The sequence below is a fragment of the Lacerta agilis genome, chromosome 9, assembly GCF_009819535.1.
Source record: "Lacerta agilis isolate rLacAgi1 chromosome 9, rLacAgi1.pri, whole genome shotgun sequence".
In the NCBI taxonomy this organism is placed as follows: Eukaryota; Metazoa; Chordata; class Lepidosauria; order Squamata; family Lacertidae; genus Lacerta; species Lacerta agilis.
In genome coordinates, this window is record NC_046320.1 from 72,670,155 (window position 1) to 72,689,149 (window position 18,995).

At 51.3% G+C, this 18,995-nt stretch overlaps 1 protein-coding gene across 1 annotated transcript in view; it reads right to left on the reverse strand.

The window, feature by feature from the left end:
• Positions 1–1,424: 1,424 nt before the first annotated feature.
• Positions 1,425–18,995, reverse strand: part of PAIP2B (poly(A) binding protein interacting protein 2B) — a 34,837-nt gene continuing 17,266 nt past the window's right edge. The window contains exons 2-4 of the mRNA XM_033161104.1: positions 12,517–12,680; positions 4,966–5,151; positions 1,425–3,855 (exon numbers count right to left, since the gene is read on the reverse strand). Of these exons, the coding sequence (XP_033016995.1) occupies positions 3,799–3,855; positions 4,966–5,151; positions 12,517–12,672 (399 nt within the window). The 5' untranslated portion in view covers positions 12,673–12,680 and the 3' untranslated portion in view covers positions 1,425–3,798. The remainder of the gene's footprint in view (positions 3,856–4,965; positions 5,152–12,516; positions 12,681–18,995) is intronic.

The window sequence follows — 18,995 nt, forward strand, 5'->3', positions numbered from 1 at the left end:
GAGGACTGTCGTTCAGCCTGTTTGTGGGCAACAAGCACCTGGTTGCGCCAAGAAAGTTCACCTAGTGAGTTGCTGATGAAATTCCTCTCCTCCAAGCTGCCCAGGGAGACGGAGTGGGGCTCTTCCTTGCAGTTAGCACAGCAGACCTACTGCAGAGCTTTCCAAACTTGTCATGTTGGTGACACATCTCTTTAGACCTGCATCATTTCATGACACAGTAATTCAGTTTTACTAGCAAATACCGGAGGTTAAACTGACCCCTTTTCCAGCCCCAGGACAGCAAGGAACATTTGTGTGACAAACCTACACACTGATGTGTCGTGACACAGAGTTTGGTAAGCTCTGCCCTACTGATTTGGGCTTTGACAAGGCTGGGGCAGGTTTCTATAGCAGCAGGCTGAGAAACCATATCCCAGCACCTCGTTTCAGGCTTCAGACCCAAGATTTGGCTTTCATATTTGCCAAAGCCCAACTGCTCTGCTACATAAAGATGCTGTCACTGTGAGACGGATAGTTTGTGAGCCAGTTTAGCTGTTTGGGGATGGTCAATAATTGTCACGTTTCAGGTTGTGAAAGTTAAACTCTCTCCTGAAGATAGTCACCAACCTAATGGCTTTAAAAGGAGCATATGGTTCACCCTGGACCCTGAGTTCCAGCTCCGAGGGCCTTCTAGCTGTTCCCTCATTTTGAGAAGTGAAGTTACAGGGAACCAGGCAGAGGGCCTTCTGGGTGGTAGTGCCCGCCCTGTGGAATGCTCTCCCATCAAATGTTAAGGAAATAAAAAACTATCCGACTTTCTGAAGGCAGCCCTGTTTAGGGAAGCTTTTGATGTTTCACTGTGTCCTTTTATATTTTGTTGGAAGCCTGCAAAAGTAGCTGTGACAACTCAGTCAGATGGGTGGGGTACAAGTAATAATAAATAATTAGAAAAATTCATGGAGAGGGCTATTGATGCCTCCATGTTTGGGGGCTGCAATGCTTCTGAGTCCCAGTGGCTGGAAACTACAGGCGGGAGAGTTGCTCTTGGGTTCAAATCCTGCTTGCTGGTTTCCCACTGAGTCATCTGCTTGGCCACTGTGAGAACAGGATGCTGGACTAGATGGGCCCTTGCCCGGATCCAATATGCTCTCCTCATGTTCATGCGCAAGTGTTACAGGGTAGTTCTTATGGTAAAGAGAAATGTGCAAAACTACTCTATATCCTGCCCTCTTAACACCCTTCCCCCCAAAAAAACTTATTCCAATGCCCATTCTCCACGTTCCTTGGAGCCTGGACTCCCTCTTTCATGAGATGGTACAAAGGAGAAACCAGCCTCTTCTGCCACCACGTTTTTATCCATCGCCACCTACTCCCCTCTCCCATCGGGGAGTGGTCGGCTCCGTCAGGAAGCCCCTCTGTCAAAACTGGAAGAACTCTGCATCACACCCAGCTCAAACCAATTTATTTTAAGAATGCATTGTTTTAAAAATGGACAGAACATAATTGCAAAGACTTCCTCAGAAAGAAACCAGAGATTGTAAAGGGGGGGGGGGGGGAGAGAGCAAAGGGGGAGGGAATGGGGAAGAGAGGATATGGCCCCACACATCTGCTCTGTCCCGATTATACTGCTGATTATTTAAATAAGCAAGCCTGAAATGTGGCTTTGAAGGAATCTGGATCATGGAGAAATCTCGCCTTTTCAAAAAGTCTCCAAGACCAAAAGCAGAGCCAGCTGCCTCTGCCCCTCTCCACAAATGCCAAATGCAGGCAGATAAGGGCAAATGGACAGGTGACCATTGACAGCCAGGCTGGCCTCTGCCCCTCAAAGAGTTTGGGGTGGAGAACTCTTTACTCTGCACATGCTCCAAGTCGTCAGGTATCTGTGCAAGACAAGCTGCTCCAAAGTAGACTGACACTTGATAATGCCTTTGCAATTGGGAATCCATGGAAATAATCTGGGGAAGGGATCCTGATGTACATACAGCTCCACGGTAAAGCTGCTTTTTCACCTGCAACTGCAAGAGCACAGGCTCCCGGCTGGATCCCTTCTGTCAGTCTCCCTGCAAAAAAGTCAGACTTGGTGGGGGCACCCTATGTATTCAACAGGAACCAGATTTTAAACGGGGAGCAAAGGGGCAAGCCGGTCGCCCTCCTTGGCAGTGAAGGTCTCTGCCTCGCCGTCTCCTGGCAGCTTGCTTTGGGGACCTGGGTCCAGACTGGCTGAACTGCAGCTGTCCCACAAGGCCATGGGAGGAGTGTTCTTCCCATGGCCCCCAAGAAAGCAAGAGGGCTAAGCAAAGGGGCTCATGAACTGGGCTAGCTGAGCTGGCAATGCTGATGGAGAACTGCTGCCCCCCCTTTTTTTGCAGATGAAGCTAGGTGTGTTCATGCTGTAAAAATCCCCCCAGCAACTCCAAAATATTCCCTCACCATTTTTCCTTCCATGGGGGAGCCCTGGAAAGAGACAAAGCTTGGATAAAAAGACCCCTGGCAGTAGGGGTGGGGTGAGATAGGGAAGTTTTCCAAGCTCCTGCCTAGCTCTCCCAGGTAAGATGCAGAGCATGGTCTTGCCTTGGGTTTTTTGCTGAAGGTGGTGGCAGATACCAGACAACCCAGAAGCCCAGAGGATGGGCAGAAGCTCCCTCTGTGCTGTTGGATGTGCCTGGATTTCTGCAAGCCGTTTAGGGCCCACCTGTTCTTTCTGGTCCGCAGACAAGCCCAACTGCAGCTCCCCAAACTTCTCAGCAGCTAGGATGTCGAGGAAACTGGACCCAGTTGGAGAGAAGAGACAAACCTGCTGGGATCAGAAACCCCCTCTGCCAAAGACTCCTGGGCAGGAGCGGCAAAGAGCCCAAAGCCTCCCTCCTCAGGGGGAGAGACGTCCTTTGTTTGCTTTGGATCACCTTGCAGCTGCCAGGTGCAGAAAATGTACCCTGTCATTCCTGATTACAATTATTTTAGTTGGGGGCCAAAACAGGGAGGAGGAGGAGGAGGAGAGGAAAGCTGAGAGAGAAAAAAACAGTGATGCAGAAGACCAGGAAATGGTTCATCGTGCCTCAACAACTCTGTGGGCATCCTGGGACCCCCCTGCCTCCTCAGCAGGAGGCCACGTGCTTGCAAATGGAGGGGGGTGAGGTTTGAGCCAACTCCCCCAAGCCCTCAGGCTCTCCTGCCTTCAAGACCCCCAGGGGTTTGGTGGTGGGAGAGGTCACTTTGCAGGCTGAGGCTCACCGGGCTGCAACCTCACCTGCTGGAATCGCAACTGGCCTGAGCGAGAGAGGGCAAGAGGAAGGGAGGTGCTCCAAAGCCAGGCGGAAGAGGAGAAGCAGAAGCAGTGGGCTGGCTGGCTGGCGGCAGGTCTGGCCTGCCCTGCTTGAGAACTTCCACCAAGGAAAGAGAGACGTCCGGGGGGGCCTTTCCCCGCCACGCAGCAGGGCCTGCAAAGTGTCCAAAGCGTGCCCAGCGAAGGGGCTGCCCAGTGGGGAGGAGGAGGAGGCAGGCAGGCAGGAGACCCTGCTGGCGGTCAGGCTAGGCTGGCTGCTGTTAAACAGGAAAAGGTGAGAGGGGGGGAAACCAAGTAAAACCAAGGAGGTGCCCTGTCTGGATCTGTGCCGAGTCCCGTGGTGGGCATTCCTTCTCGTCAGTTTGTCTCAAAGTGTCCCGACGCAGCAAGAAAAAAGAGGGATGAAGTAGCGTAAAGAGTCCCACCGATTCGCCCACCAGGAGTCTATTTGCCCCACCGCTGCTTGCGGGTCCCGCTACCCCACCCCCACCCCCACCCCCATCCAGGGCAAAAAGAAATTGTCTTTGCAAGAAGGTTCAGTACTTCACTCCGGGGACGAACTCCTTGGCGTCGGGGTTTAAGGTGCTTTTGCTCTGAAAGGGAGAGGGGAGAATGAGAGGACAGTCAGTTGCAGGTAGGCAAGAACACATACACACACACACACACCCCTCTCTGGGTTGCTCCTCGGCTTAATTGGCTTTCCCTCCTCTCACCCGCCCAGGTCCTTCCGTTCAGGGATGCAAATGGCCCCTCTCCCACTCACTCTCTTTCTGTCCACATACAACGGTCCGTAACTTAAAAGTTTAGATCGCCGTTATTTGTTGAAGTTAAGAGCCGTAACAAAATGAGGCAAACGGACCAAAAAATGATAAAAGCAGAACGTGCTTAAGCCAGAAAAGAGGTGGCAATTCCATCACCAATCCAGTATACATTTTACATTGGAAAGTGGCTGGGAATGCTGGGCCCTGTGTGGTGGGTCATTTATTACTAGTTTCTAGAGACGGGCAGGTGGATGAGAAGGAGCACCCCAGCCCCAAGGGAGCTCAGGGAAGACCAGTTGGGGAAATGGCTGGATTTCAGGACCTCCTTGATTTTCACTGGGCCAGAAAAGTGTGCCTGAGAGCAAGGGAGCCCACTACCTCCAGTGCAACCACTTGGGGGGGGGGGTTAGGGGTCCCCACTTCAAGATCATGGTGACGCAACAAACCCTGGCAGGGCTCCCCAACCCCCTGGAACCTTCCAAAGCAGGATCTGATGAGAGACTTGGATTTCTGCTCCCTTCCCCGTCACTACAGAAGGGCTCTCTTGGTACTTGGATCCTGCCCTTTCTCCTAATACTAACTGGCTGAAGTTCTCATCTCTTGGGCTGTTCCTCATTTCTATGCCCTCTCAATAAGCCCTTCCTCCCTGCCTACTCCTCCCTGCGTGCCTTCCATGTTGAAGTATTGATATCTCAGCTTCTTCCTGGCATGATCCAGCCAGATTTTCTCATAAAATTGTCCATAAAAACAGTTTAAAAATGACAGCTATTAATAGCATCGGCTGCCCCTCCAATTGCAGATAGATTCTAAAATGTGAGAGCACCGGGAAGATTCTGCCCACCTTTCTCCACCCCCCCCTTCACATCCCTGCCCCAAATCTGTGACCGACCGACAGAGCCAGGTCCCCATGCCCATTTCCAGCCCCTGTGTCCCAGGGCTTACCAAAATGTCTTCCGATACGTGGCTGTGGGTGTTGTCATTAACCGAGAGCCCGTTCAGCTGCTGTTGAAGCTGCCCAATGCCCTGGGGCAGGTCACGGGACGGGATGAACCAATCCTGGTCCTCTTCATCCAGCATCTCCTGGAAACATCGGTCGAGGAATTCCTGCTCCTGAAGCTCCTCCTCCACCTGGCCAGGAAGCAGATCCACAAGGGAGGGTCACATAGGAAAAGATGTACCTCCAACTGTTTGTCGTCCTGTCGAAGTTACTGCACCAACCCCAAAATAGTATTTATTTATACAATCCCTTCCTTCCATCATGGAACCCAGGGCAGCAACACAGGAGGCCATCCAGAGCTGCTTAGCTTTAGCAACATGGTGGCATCAATGGCCTGGGATTCCTCCCTGGCTCGCCAATGTCAGCTGCCATTGAGAAGCCCCACAAAGAGGGATGCAGCTTGGAGGAACCTGATGCAAACAAGGAGGGCAGCTCCTGGCTAGCCCCCGCTCTTCCAGATACTCAACCTCACCTGGGATTTCCCTTGTCAGTCACAAATCGCCAGTGGCAGGCCTCTCCCCTTCTTTGTCTGACGGCTTTTAAAGCCACCTAAGCAAGTGGCTGCCGTTTCACAAAGAATTAATTCTGCACTCTTTGAGGGACTCTCCTCTCTCAGTGGATTGGAGCACATTGTTAAACTACGGAACTTGCTCCACAGGAGGCAGGGAGGACCACCAACTTGGATGGCTTTAAGAGAGGATTAGAGAAATTAATGGAGGAGTAGAAGGCTGCGCTCTGCCTCCACCGTGAGGGGTGGCAATGCTTCTGAATGCCAGCTGCTGGAAACCCCAGGAGGGGAGACGGCTCTGTTGCTCGGATCCAGATTTCCCATAATGGGCATCTGGTAGGCCACTGTGAGAACAGGATGTTGAACCACATGAGTCACGGGGAAGACTGTTCCAGGATTAGGAGGGAAGAAAAAGATTTCCATCCACTCCTCCCACGCCATTCTCAATATTATTTGGAGGGTGAGCAGAGATCCACGTACAGTATTGTGTTTTAAAATATGACCACTCCACAGATGCACTGTGTGGCGTTCTGGTAGCACATCCCTTCATCTTCAATGCCTTTCTCTAATCCTTCCATCTGCACAGGACAGGGCAATCCATCTCTTCATTAAGTTTCACTCATCAAAGTCCAAAAGATTTCGGGGATGCCAAGGCAAGGTTTCCACAGACACTTGTGTGTGAGCTCTAGCCGCTCAGTGGAGCCCATTAAAACAAGGAAAAAAGGCCAGAGACACCCTGGCCCTTCCCTTCCCTATCATGTCAACCTTCAAATCACCAAGCTGGCAGGGCAAGAGCAAGCGGATTTCACGTCTCGTCAGCCCGATTGCAGATGGTGCTGTACTTCAAGCTGGCGCACGGTGGCACTTGGGACCCACCGCTGGCATGCGTCCCCGAGAGGATGGAGAACGGAAGCTGCACCGGCCCCAGCAACACTGCAATTTTTCCGACATGTGCTTAATACAGACGTCATAGCGAGCACTAAACACCCCACCCCACCCCAGAACCAATCCTGCATTAGGGGGCATCATAACACAACCATGCATGCATGCATGTGCCTGACCTTCAGCTGGGGGAAAGACAGAGACAGGCAGGTGACAACCTGCCGTCAAACGCAGACTTAGCTGTGGGTTCATTGGGCAGCTGCCTCCCTCCCCTCTCCTCATTGCTATTAATCTCCAATCTTACGGTAGCCATGTCTGTTTACTGAAGGCTGGTAGGTCTCTTGGCTGGGATGGTGTGACATTTGGCTGTTCTGCAGGATGCAGCCCCTAACATGCTACTAGTAGTGAGTTAAACAGCTGCTGCCTTCTAGGGCTACCTTAATTTAGGATACTATCCCTGGACACTGGAGAGTCTTCCCAACTGACTTGGAGGGAAACTACCTAGACAGAGTGGCACGGCCATTGGACTGCCAATTTGCTGCAGAAATCAATGCATTTCTTAGTTTTCCAATGTTATTAATACAAGGCTGTATTGCTGCAGCCACCGCTTTAGTCTATTGTTATGCCACTCCGTTGGGTGAATGGACACGGCAAACACCATTTCCTATAAGCAAGTGGTTAGGGAGTGTTTTTTGTCCCTCTCTTTTAATGCTAATTAATGCCCGTGGTCACCCAGTGAAGGCGCATGTTGGAAAATTCAGACTGTGATCCTTGCATTACAGGAGATGCGACCAGAAGATGTCCTGGGTCCCTTCCAACTCTCTAACTCTATGACACAAAGGAATACCTCCTTCACAAAGCCAAACTCTGACATGAGCTACTGCAAGGTGTAATAACGGCCACTAACTTGGATGGTTCTGATAAACTCACGGAGGATCCGGTGGTGAATGGCCACTTGCCACACCACCCAGTATGCCCATAAATGGGAATTGCTGGGAAACAAGGGTGGGAGAAAAGGGGGCTGCTATCATGCTCCTGTCCAGCTTGTGGGCTTTCCAGAGGCACCTGGCAGGCCACAGAGGGAAACAGGATGCCGGGTGAGCAGGACCTTTAACCTGACTCAGCCGCAGGGCTCTTGCGTCCTCATTCCAGGTACTTCCTCCCCGCCCCCCAAGCCCAAACCAGGGAACACAGTTAAAAACCAAGGAGAACCAGGAACATGGTTTCTCAAGCCTCACCTCAGATTGCATGCTGGACAGTGGGTGAAATGCACAGGCCCCAGCCATTGCCAACCGGTCAAGGCATCCTGGCCACCACCAAGTATTCCACACAAGCAGGGCCCAACACAACCTGGCGCTCACCAGACGTTTTGAACTACAACTCCCATCAGCCCCAGCCAGCATGACCATCATTTGGTATTTGTTACTTATTTAATGCATTTCTATGTTGCTTTTAATGAGGGTGAAAGAGGAGAGCGCAAAATATGGTCTGAAGCTCAACATCAAAAAAACTAAGATCATGGCCACTGGTCCCATCACCTCCTGGCAAATAGACGGGGAAGAAATGGAGGCAGTGAGAGATTTCACTTTCTTGGGTTCCATGATCACTGCAGATGGGGACAGCAGTCACGAAATTAGAAGACGCCTGCTTCTTGGGAGGAAAGCAATGACAAACCTAGACAGCATCTTAAAAAGCAGAGACATCACCTTGCCAACAAAGGTTCGTATAGTTAAAGCTATGGTTTTCCCAGTAGTGATGTATGGAAGTGAGAGCTGGACTATAAAGAAGACTGATCGCCGAAGAATTGATGCTTTTGAATTCTGGTGCTGGAGGAGACTCTTGAGAGTCCCATGGACTGCAAAAAGATCAAACCTATCCATTCTGAAGGAAATCAGCCCTGAGGGCTCACTGGAAGGGCAGATCCTGAAGTTGAGGCTCCAGTACTTTGGCCACCTCATGAGAAGAGAAGACTCCCTGGAAAAGACCCTGATGTTGGGAAAGATGGAGGGCACAAGGAGAAGGGGACGACAGAGGATGAGATGGTTGGACAGTGTTCTCGAAGCTACTAACATGAGTTTGGCCAAACTGCGAGAGGCAGTGAAGGATAGGTGTGCCTGGCGTGCTCTGGTCCATGGGTCACGAAGAGTCGGACACGACCCTGAACGACTGAACAACAACACAAGCTGCTTTAGATGAAAGGAATACCTCTCAGTAAGATGATGAAGCACAGAGATCAAGTAAAAGCCAAAATTATAAAGCATTGTGCAGTACAAACCCCTCAAATGCTCAGCCAACAGCACAGTAAGAAGAAAAAGGCCCTGGCCCACCCTATTAAAAGATGAGCAGCACAACAGAGATGAAACTTAACCACCTGAAGGCTGGATAGAACAGAATACTGTAGAGTTGGAAGGGACCACAAGGGTCATTTAGTCAATGAAGGAATCTCTTGTCCAACATGGGACGTGACCCATGACCCTGAGATTAGAGTCTCATGCTTATCCACTGAGCCCAGGACTCAATAAACATGTCTTAGGCTGGCGCCCAAAAACAAAGCATGATGGTGCCAGGCAAGATTACCCAGGGACAGCATTCCTCAAGGATGTGCGTGTCACCCAATGAAAAAGGCCTGTTTTCGTGTTGCCCTTTTTTACTCCTCGTGCGGATGAGGCAGATGGAGAAGGGCCTCCAATGAAGGCTGCAGGGTCTGGGTCAGATCATGTGGGGGGAGACTGTACTCCAAGGGTTGGGATCTCGAGCCGCATAAGGCTGATGTAGTCCAAACAGCTGGAGATGTGGTCCAAACCATTGGGAAGGCCTCTGACTGGGGAAGACTAGTTTCACACTCCATGACAAACAGTACCCCGGACCCCAGCTCCCCTTCTGCTTGTGAAGTTCAGTTGCATTTGCAAGCAGGGAAGTCCCAGCCGGCAAATCCCACGGCTTTTGTGGCTTCCATTTGCACCAGCCACAGAGCAGCCTCTCCTGGACCAGGGACACTTCGTTCATCCCAGCAGCTGGTCACAACGCAGGCATGCCAAGAAGCCCTTGAGAGGCCAACTTCTCACAGTTCAGCACTTCTCACTTCACACAGAATGCTCGACAATCCCTCCACCTTCACAACCACTTTGTGGGTCATGTCCCCTTATGGGCAACAGAGGCAGAGAGTGAGCAACTAGCCCAAAGCCAGTCAGCCAACCGGCCCACTCAGTTTAGGAACCCAGATTAAAGTTCAACCAGACCCTGTGCCACAGGGGCAAAGCTGGCCTCTCCACACTTCCATGCATGCCTCCATCCTGGGTCTTCTCCAGAATGTCCTGCCTTTGTACTCTTTCAAAAGTAGGAGAATGAATGTCTCCCTGATGATTCTGGCCTGTGGCTTGCCCTGCCCACAGAGAACATTTTGCAGGAACTGCCGTCCTCCTTCCTCAGTGTTCCCGCTGCAAGCCTTCCTATCTACTTCGGGCCCCACCCAGAGGCTGCCCTCCCAAACAGAAGAGGCTCAGTACTGATGCAACTGGCTCCAGGAAAGCAGCAGGGCTGGTCTGCTCACCCCCAAGAAGGAAGGGTTTCGGATTTCTTGTTTTCGGCTGAAGCCTCCTCCTCCTCTGCCAATGAGACCCTTGGAAGGCAGGCGGGGCTTCTCCTGTCATCCCTGAGCAAGATTCCTTCCTGCTGCGGAGGCTTTCCTCGCACACTGCCACATCGCAAGCTTGGCAGCTGGACAGAGGCCCCGAGAAGACAGGAAGCAGCAAAACCGCCCAGCCAAGGCTTGGAGCGCAGCAGGCTAAGCAGTTCCAGACCTCCCAAAGCAGAAGGGAGATGCCGAGAGCAGCTGAGATAAGAACCAGGGAGCTTCAGCCGGAAGGTGTGAGGGCTCAGCTCTCACCAAAACTGCCCCCCCAGCTCATCCTCAATGGTCAAGCACAAAGAGAGTCCGGGAGGCAGGAATATAGGGGGCTGCGTTGCAGCAGCTCAGCCCCCCTGATCCAGGTAGCCTTGTACTGTCTCCCCCAACTGCAACTGTTCTCCTGGGCCTCAGGTGCAAAGAGCTTCCCCGTCACCTGCCAGCTGAACCCTTTCCGCTGGAGACGCTGGCAGAGATTGAACTCAGGACCCACTAGAGGCCCATTCCGCCAGACTGCCTAAGCGAGAGATGGATGGGAAGCAACGGGGTTCATTTAATGCGCTCTACTGGAGGCCCAGCTCCATCAAGCACCTCCCTGCCCCTGAACTGTATCAAGCTGGTCATTGGAGGAGCAGCTGTTCAGAAATTGGTGCCCGAGTCTTTATTTTCCTCTTCCCTCCCTGTCCCTTTCGCCTTGCGTGTCAGGTTTCTTTTCAGATCATGAGCCTGTGTGTAGCGTCTGTCTTGGTTACACATAAACCACTCAGGGAGCCTTTTGGACACAAATGCAATAAATAAATAGAGCCTGCCCTGCCCCATTCAGCTATGGTCCTCTCCAAGAAGCATCCTCAGCAGGGATGGAGTGGGCAAGGGAAGGGAGCCAAGGTGGCCAGGGAGGAAAAGCAGCCGGGGAGGGGAGAGGCAAGGACAGAGACAGACCCAAGGACTCTGGCAACAGATGCAGGGAAGAGGAGCATGCATCCTAAAGAGAAGTGGCAGCAAGCTGCAGGATCCTTCTCCCTGCCACCTCCTACAGCCCAGCCTCTGCAGCAGCTCTGCCCTTGAAGATGCATTGAGAAGCACAGCAAATGCTGCCTGTTTGGCAACTGCTGCGCTGGCAGCTGCTGGGCCTTCTCCAGGCGGAATTCAAGGCACTCCTGCTTACCTTTCAAGCCCCTTGTGGCCTTGGAGCCAGCGGGGTGGGGGGCACTGCTGCCTCTTCCTGTGGGAGCTCCTATGGCAGCTACAGGCCGAGCCCAAGAGGCCAGAACTTGGGACTGCCAGGAGAGGGGCCTTGAGGCCAGTAGCCCAAAAGCTCTGGGCTGCTGTCCTGGAGGAGGCACTGCACCGCTCCTCTCTCCTATGTTTTGAGAGAAAGCATTCACCTGTTGGGCGGTCCTTACCCTGGTTTTTAATGATGCTGGATTTTACTGAGTCCTGCCATTTTTTAAGTTTGCAATCGGAAGCCACCTCAAGGGTAAAAAAAGTGGGTTGAAGATACTGTAATCTAAAATGAATAAATTCATAAAGACCAAATTCCTAGCTGTCCTGCAGCCGCAGAGGCAGGAGGAGGCTTTCCAGCAGAGAGATGAGGGAGAGACGGGGGCTTTCTGAAAGATCAGGAATGGTCGTTTTAGTGGCCCAAAAATCTCCTTCCTCCTCTCCTCCGACGTCTCCTGTGCCCTCTCCATCTTACTTCCCTCCTTCCGCCATTTGTCAGCCTGGTCTTTACCCAAAGATAAAGTTCTTTCAAAGAAGCTTAAACACACCCCTTGATTAAAGCCACATCTTAGTAGCATGATTTAATTTTTTTTAAGGCAGGCAAATCTCTTTCTATTACTAATGCAGGTGAAGGAGGGCCACTTGCCCAAGGCTGAGGCGAGGTTCTAATGGCAGACTTCCTGCCTCCCGTGGCACTTCCACAGACAAGGCTAGACTCTTGCTCAACATGGGAGTTAAACTACAGAACTCCCTCCCACGGGAGGCAGTGATGGCCACATAGTTAGATGGGTTTAAAAGAGGATTAGACAAATCCACAAAGGAGAAGGCCAGAAATGGCTACTAGCCATGACAGCTTTGCTCTGCCTCCACAGCTGTAATATTTCCAAATACAGAAGGGGAGAGTGTTCTTGTCCTTGAATGCTGCTTGCTTGTGGGTTTCGCAGAAGAGGCATCTTGGTTGGCCACCCTGAGAACAGGATACTGGACTAGTTCTTATGTAAAGTCATAAACAGCAACCCCCTGCCCTATCCAGAGTGTGGGCTGCCCCAACCTGTGAGCGAGGACGACACAAAGCGGGAGGCCAGCCTGAGCATCTATTTTTAAGTGATTTCTGATTTTCTAATGGTGTTCTGTACTCTACTGGCATTTCGCTTGTCATAATCCCTGTAGGCTGCCCCATAAAAACTGTGGCCTATAAACCGCGTACCAAGGAACAGACTGGCGAGTCAGCAACTGCAGCAAGCCCCTTGACTGCCTCACCTGCCGGTTGAAGTCCTCTTCGTTCTCCATCCACATGTACTCGGCAAAGGGGTTGTTCTCCTTCTCATCATGCCCGTTCACTACCTGGTCCTCCTTGGATTTTGCAGGGGTGGTGGCAGTCGTGGTCGTGTTTGCCACGCTGGAACCATTCATCATTACGGAATCTGAGAAGTGAAGACGAAAAATGTGTTAGGAATAGGGAAAAGAATACGGGACACTTTCACAGCTCAGGAGCCAGCAGCAGATGCCACACACACACACACACACACCAGTATAATGGTCATGGTGCTTCATGCATCACCCCTCACAGAAATACTGCCTAGGGATTGAGAATTTCTGAAAGCTTGGATGTCTGGGAAGAAGAGATTTCTCCTGTTCCTGGGCAGAAAGAGGAGAACCTCTGCTGGCATTGGGGTGGAAGTAAGTGAGAAAGAGATCCATAGTACTGACTTGGCTTTCTTATACACTAGACTGCACATAGGGCACTGAAGTCCTGCAATGAGCACCCATCAGCCTGGGAGATGAGAGCCAGAGACAGACAACGCATGAGAAAGAAGCGGATTCCATAGCTACCCAGACTTCTACATGTTTACTTGAAAGGAAGTACCACTGAACTCAAAGGGCTTCTCTCCCATGGAATGGGATACAGGGTTACACCCTCCCAGAAGGGAAAAGATGATGCCCCCCATGCTGGCCCATCCGTTGCAATCTTCAACCATTAACTTGGAAGAGAAGCAGTCCGTTGTCTGCCTCAGCGACAGGAACCATGAGAGTGGTTGCCAGCAAAACCAACAACAGCTGCAACCCCTGAAGAATGAGGCAAGAGCAGCATCAGAAAGGCAAACGTGTCAGGCTGTGATCCTCTGTAGGACTAGAAAGGAGCAGGCCTGTTGAACTCAGGGAAGTGTTGCTTCCTATTAAACATGCCCAGGCTGGGGCTGCTACGCCTCTCTTGTGGCAAGACATGCAAAGAAAATCCATATAAAATAAGAGCTTGGGAGGGAAACTGCTAAGAATCCCGCCATTGGGAGTCATCACAGATAAGTTTCTTACCCACCCTAATTAACACATGCTGCATCTGCAAACACCTGAGAATGGGGCCCATGTGTGAGAGGGATCCCATGGAGACAGGCAAGCCTGCAAGTTGAAAGAGGGGTTTGAAAAGGATCCACAAGCTTGGATTGAGAACCCAAGCCGCTAGGGCTGAGGCAGCTGTGCGGCTCCTAATCTCTTTCCATGCCTCAGCCCTAGTGGCTTGGGTTCTCAATCCTGAAGCTGTATTCTGCATTGTCTTCAAGGACAATCCAATGGGCAGTGCATTCAAGTCATCTAGAGGTAACCAGAGCATGATGGATCACTGGGTTAAGACTCTCTCCCCGACAGAATAAGAAAGGGTGACACTAGGGGACGTTTGTGCTTGAGCTTCTCCCGAGCATTGCCTCAGGCTAAGTTGGTCTTGAACGTGACAAGGAGGGACACAGGCAAAAGAGGGTCTTCTCCACAGCAAGGAGGGCAGTGCCAGTGATGAAGGAGAAATTATACTTCCAAGTCTGTTAACTGGGTAGCAGAGGGCAGGGAGGAGTCAGTAACTAGCACCCAAAAATGTAACAGAGGAGCACTGATAATGCAAACCACCCCCCACCCACTCCAAGGGTCACTTCCGGCCACTCCACGTGCTTCCCTCAGCCTGAAAAATAGTCTCTCTGCAAGGCCCTGTCTACGACATTCTGGCCCCAAACAATCCAGCACAGTCTACTATGCAGCACCAAGGAGCAAGCTAGGAAGCTTTCAGCTGCAGCCTCTTGATCAGCTGTGATGCCTAAGGCCACCGAGGGGGTCAACCTGGGAACTATTGCAACTGGAAGCTCAGGCAAATGCCTGCCTCTCCTTGTTTTCTCTCTTGCCACACAATGAAAACTTGGTGAACTGCCCTGAGATCTACAGTACAGATATAGGATGGTAGACAAAGTTAATAAAGAATTATACTAATAATAGCATGCCAGAGAGAGGGGCTGTACTGGTGCCTCCCTCTCTGGCGTGGTAGTTCTCTTATGCGCAGGGGACTGTTTTGTATGTGTAAGAAGTCCAATCTTGAGAATTCACACCAGCACTTTGACATGCTGCAGTTGGACCATCAGAGGGAGACGTAGGCTGCTGAGGGGCCTGAAGACAAGTTCTGAGTTTGCAGCAGTTCACAAGGGCAACGACAGAGCTGTTGTGCCAATTCATGGGCCTGAAGACAAGTTCTGAGTTTGCAGCAGTTCACAAGGGCAACGACAGAGCTGTTGTGCCAATTCATGGGGAAAAGGCTGCAAGGCACCCTGCGTGGTACAGAAACATACCTGCAGGCTTCCCACAAGCATCTGGTTGGTCACTGTGTGAACAGGATGCTGGAAAAGATGCAACAGGAGGCGGCTACTGGCCTGATCCTGCAGGCTCTTCCTAAGTTCTTACAACACCAAAGCTACTAGCAACACATTGGGATTGCAGCACCAACACTGTCAGGCAAGCAAATATGCCACGTAGCAAAAAATACCGTCCTACACAAATCTGAGTTGCGGGACCACAGAGCCCAAACCCTATCCAGGTGGGAAACAATATACAAAGGAGGACAAGGGTTGGATTTGGCCACCCCACCAAAACTAGTTTCCATGCTAGAGAAAACCAGATGCCCTGCTCCAAATTAAACAATACTTTTCATTAATAACATTTATTCCGTTCAATAAGTTTATTGTGCTAGTCAAAGGCCATGACAAAATCATCCCAACACAAACATTTATTCATCCTAAGCAGCCGCAAGAAAGACCAAACTCCCAAGGGACCGTTTGGGTGACGTGAGAGCTTGAGAGAGTTTGGCAGTGAAAACTACACAAGGCACAGGAAACAGCAGCAGAATGACAACATGGGGGGGGGGGGGGGCTGAGGGGGAGAACAGCATCTAGGCACCAACACTTCCCAGCTGCAGTGCTTCCCCACCCACCCCTGGGACAACATTTGGGATATTCTCGGTGGGTAGGAGGGATGCATAGCTGTAACTAGACTTGAAACTGGGACAGCTGGATTGAAGAGCCCATCTCTGCTACGCATGCTCAGAAAATTCGTTCCCTTTCAGCTTCAACTGCCCATCTGTAAAATGGGAATAAAGAGACCTTTAGAAAAGGGGGGCTTGTCAAGGTGCACACAAATGACCACAAAACGTGTGCTCCAAAGTTAGCAAAGGGAAACACACAAAAATATGTGGATAGGTTCTCCCCTTTTTTACGGTACGCCCCACCCCTTTCCATGCCACCAACCAAATGCATACTCCGACAGGGAGAGAGAGGGTATGTGGCTGGAGCTTCAATCCCAGAGGATGTTGCCATAGCCTCGTGCTGCAAGCTCCATGCCTGCCCATTTAAAAGATATGCATGCAAAAGCACTATTTTCTAGCCAAACTGCACAAGGCCTACTCTCTCACCAGAGCCCTCTCCATGGGGCATGTTATGAACTCCATATGGCTTTCTTCAAGGAGGCATTTGGACAAAGTATTTTGACCATGGGTAGGCAAACTAAAGCCCGGGGGCCGGATCCGGCCCAATCGCCTTCTAAATCTGGCCCGCAGACAGTCCAGGAATCAGCATGTTTTTACATGAGTAGAATGTGTGCTTTTATTTAAAATGCATTTCTGGGTTACTTGTGGGGCATAAGAATTCGTTCTCCCCCCCCCCAAAAAAAATAGTCCGGCCCCCCCACAAGGTCTAAGAGACAGTGGACCCGCCCCCTGCTGAAAAGGTTTGCTGACCCCTGATTTTGACTGTCCAGGCTGAGCAAGCCCTGGTTCCATGCTTAGTACTCATCTGAGGGACCCTTCTGCAAGATCCAAAATTGTTTTTGCCAGTGCTTCCACGCGGCTTTATGCAAGTGAGTCGTGGGCAACTTATAACCGTCGGGAGTGATGCTTCAACACTTTCCACATGCATCATGTCAGGAGGATTTTGGGTATCACATGGCAGGACAGAATTCGAAACAAAGATGTGCTCCTCCCAAAGCTCACGTTCCCAATATGTTTGCACTCCTGTCATAGCGATGTCTACAATGCCTTGGTCATGTCCACAGAGTGGAAGATGGCAGGATCCCCAAGGGCGTGCTGTACGGGGAGCGCATTACAAAGATGTCTGCCAATGTGACATGAAGGCTGGCAAAAACAACCCCACCATGTGGGAATCCCTTGCAGGTGATCACAGTGCCTGGAGGCAGGCAGGCAGGCAGGCCATGCATCCATAGTAGCGACCAGAGGAGGAATGACTACATGGAGGAGTGCAGAGAGAAGAAACGCCCTGGTCCATCTGCAGCAGCACAACCAGATACCTCCTTCTGCCCCAGATGCAACAAAACATGTCTCTCCTGCATCGGTCTCTACAGCCACAGCAGGCGCTGTAACTCACCAACCGTTTGACCTCACTTTCAAAGGCACACTCCTCCATTGTCTCCCGAGACAGAGGGATGCCAAGCCACCAACCATAGACTGACACTGAAGTCCCAGTTGCAAAGTTGACTTGGCTGAGCTATCGCCCTGAATCAAAGTGCTGGCCTGAGCCTCCAGCAGCCTCAGATGATGTGGGTTCAGGGGGCTTAGCTTTTATCTGTACAGTTGACAGGATGTGGGCAGGAAGAGGAAGTTCACTGCTTCACATGGGACTCCCTCACTCTCTCGTCCACCTACACCCACGTATCATCAGAAGCTGCTTTATCTTGAGTCAGACCATTGGTCCCTCTACTTCAGTACTGCCTGCACAGGCTGGCAGCTGCTCTCCGGGATTTCAGACAGGGGTCTCAGCCAACCCTGTCTGGGGATGCTGGGGATTGAACCCGGGACCCCGTGTTTGCAAGACAGATGCTTTATCACTGAGCTTACAGTCTTTCCCCATATGCAGCGGAAAGGCCCTGTGTCGGATTTTGGAAATTACTAGAAGTAAAATGAAATCTCTAATCTCTAAAACCTCTCAAAATTCCATTGCACCTGTATAAGCTTGACTTTAGGACATAACTGGTAGATACACCAAGCATTTCATAACAAAACTTGCCCAAAGTAACCCTTTATCAGTTTCCCAAGTCCTATATGCTTGAGCAGAAAGTACTTCCATTGCCCCCCCACCTTATTTCTCCCTCTCTGCTGAGTAAATGAGCAGTTGATCCAGCAAAGCCACAAGATTCTTGGAGGCTGGGCTGGTGAACTCCAGGCGCTGGCAAAGGCGGGCAAAATCTCCTGCCAGAGTGAACTCCTCAAGATGGGCAGAGGCCGCACCAGTCTCAACAGCTGAATGCTGGCAGGCGAGGGGGCCCTGCTGGGGCAATGGGTGAAGGAGGCCTTCTTGTCTCAGCCTCTGAATGTGGTCCAAGCTGCATGTTCCAATGCGAATGATGCCTATCAATTTCAGGGAAAAGAGCAGAAGTTAAACTTTCGGCTTTGAACAGTCTCTGCAGGCCACGTGCAGGTCGGTTCCTATGAACAGACAGCCTTTGGGACTGCAGCACACACATCTTCAGAAGTGCCCTCCCAAAGACAGCATACAATTATTTAGAAAGATCTCCACTGTCCACGTTTTTCCTTTCCATACTTTGTAACAGGCCATTTCATTCAGTGTCGTTATGTTTTCCTCAACCACTGGTCAATGGTTGGAGCCAAAGTGTTTCCCCCAAATTTTTGCTACTGCTTCCAAGGCGAGAGCCTGCAGTTCCAGTTCTCTTCCAGTAGACAGTACTTGCTTTGCACGTAGAAATCCCAAATGCAACCCCACCTGGCATCTCTGGCTTCAAAGCGTGTGCACAGGCAGGCACTAACGGGAGACTTCAATCTCCTGCACCTGGAATGTGCCTTGCTAAGGCCTAGCTAAGGGAACCTGTTTTGAAAACCAGAGAAACACTATGCCTCTGAGCATAGGCAGAGCACCACTCATATTCAGGTCAGATGAAAGCACAGTATTTCTGAAGAACCTTGGTCCCAAGTTCCAGTTCCTTTATGAGTTCACAACTGCCCCTTTGGACTGAAACAGGGGGAGGAGGGCTGACTAGGATGCTGCTCCTCCAAAGAAGCCACCCAGCCCCGGGGGATCTTTCGGAAGGGCTCCACCCACCGCGGGATTCGCAGCCATTTCCTGAGCAGCCAAAAGGCTTTCCCAGCCATTTGCCAGGTGCTGAGCAACAAAAGCTGGGAGCTGGCGGCGTCTCCCACCATATGGGCTGTAAATCAGCCCAGTCTGCACCGAGGCCCCAGAGAAGAGAGTCCCTGCCGAGCGGGAGTTGGCAGGAGAAAGGGAACCACGTCACCCAGAGAGGCCGTGGAAAAACACCACGCGCCGATGAGATAAATGGCAAGAGGGACCCCGGGAGGGAGCTGGCTGGCTCTTGGCCAAGAAGAGGAAGAGGACACTGCTCTTGCAACAGTGGAGGGGGTTAAATCCTCCCCTCAAGCCTTGCAGCAGCATTGCAGCTTAGCAAGC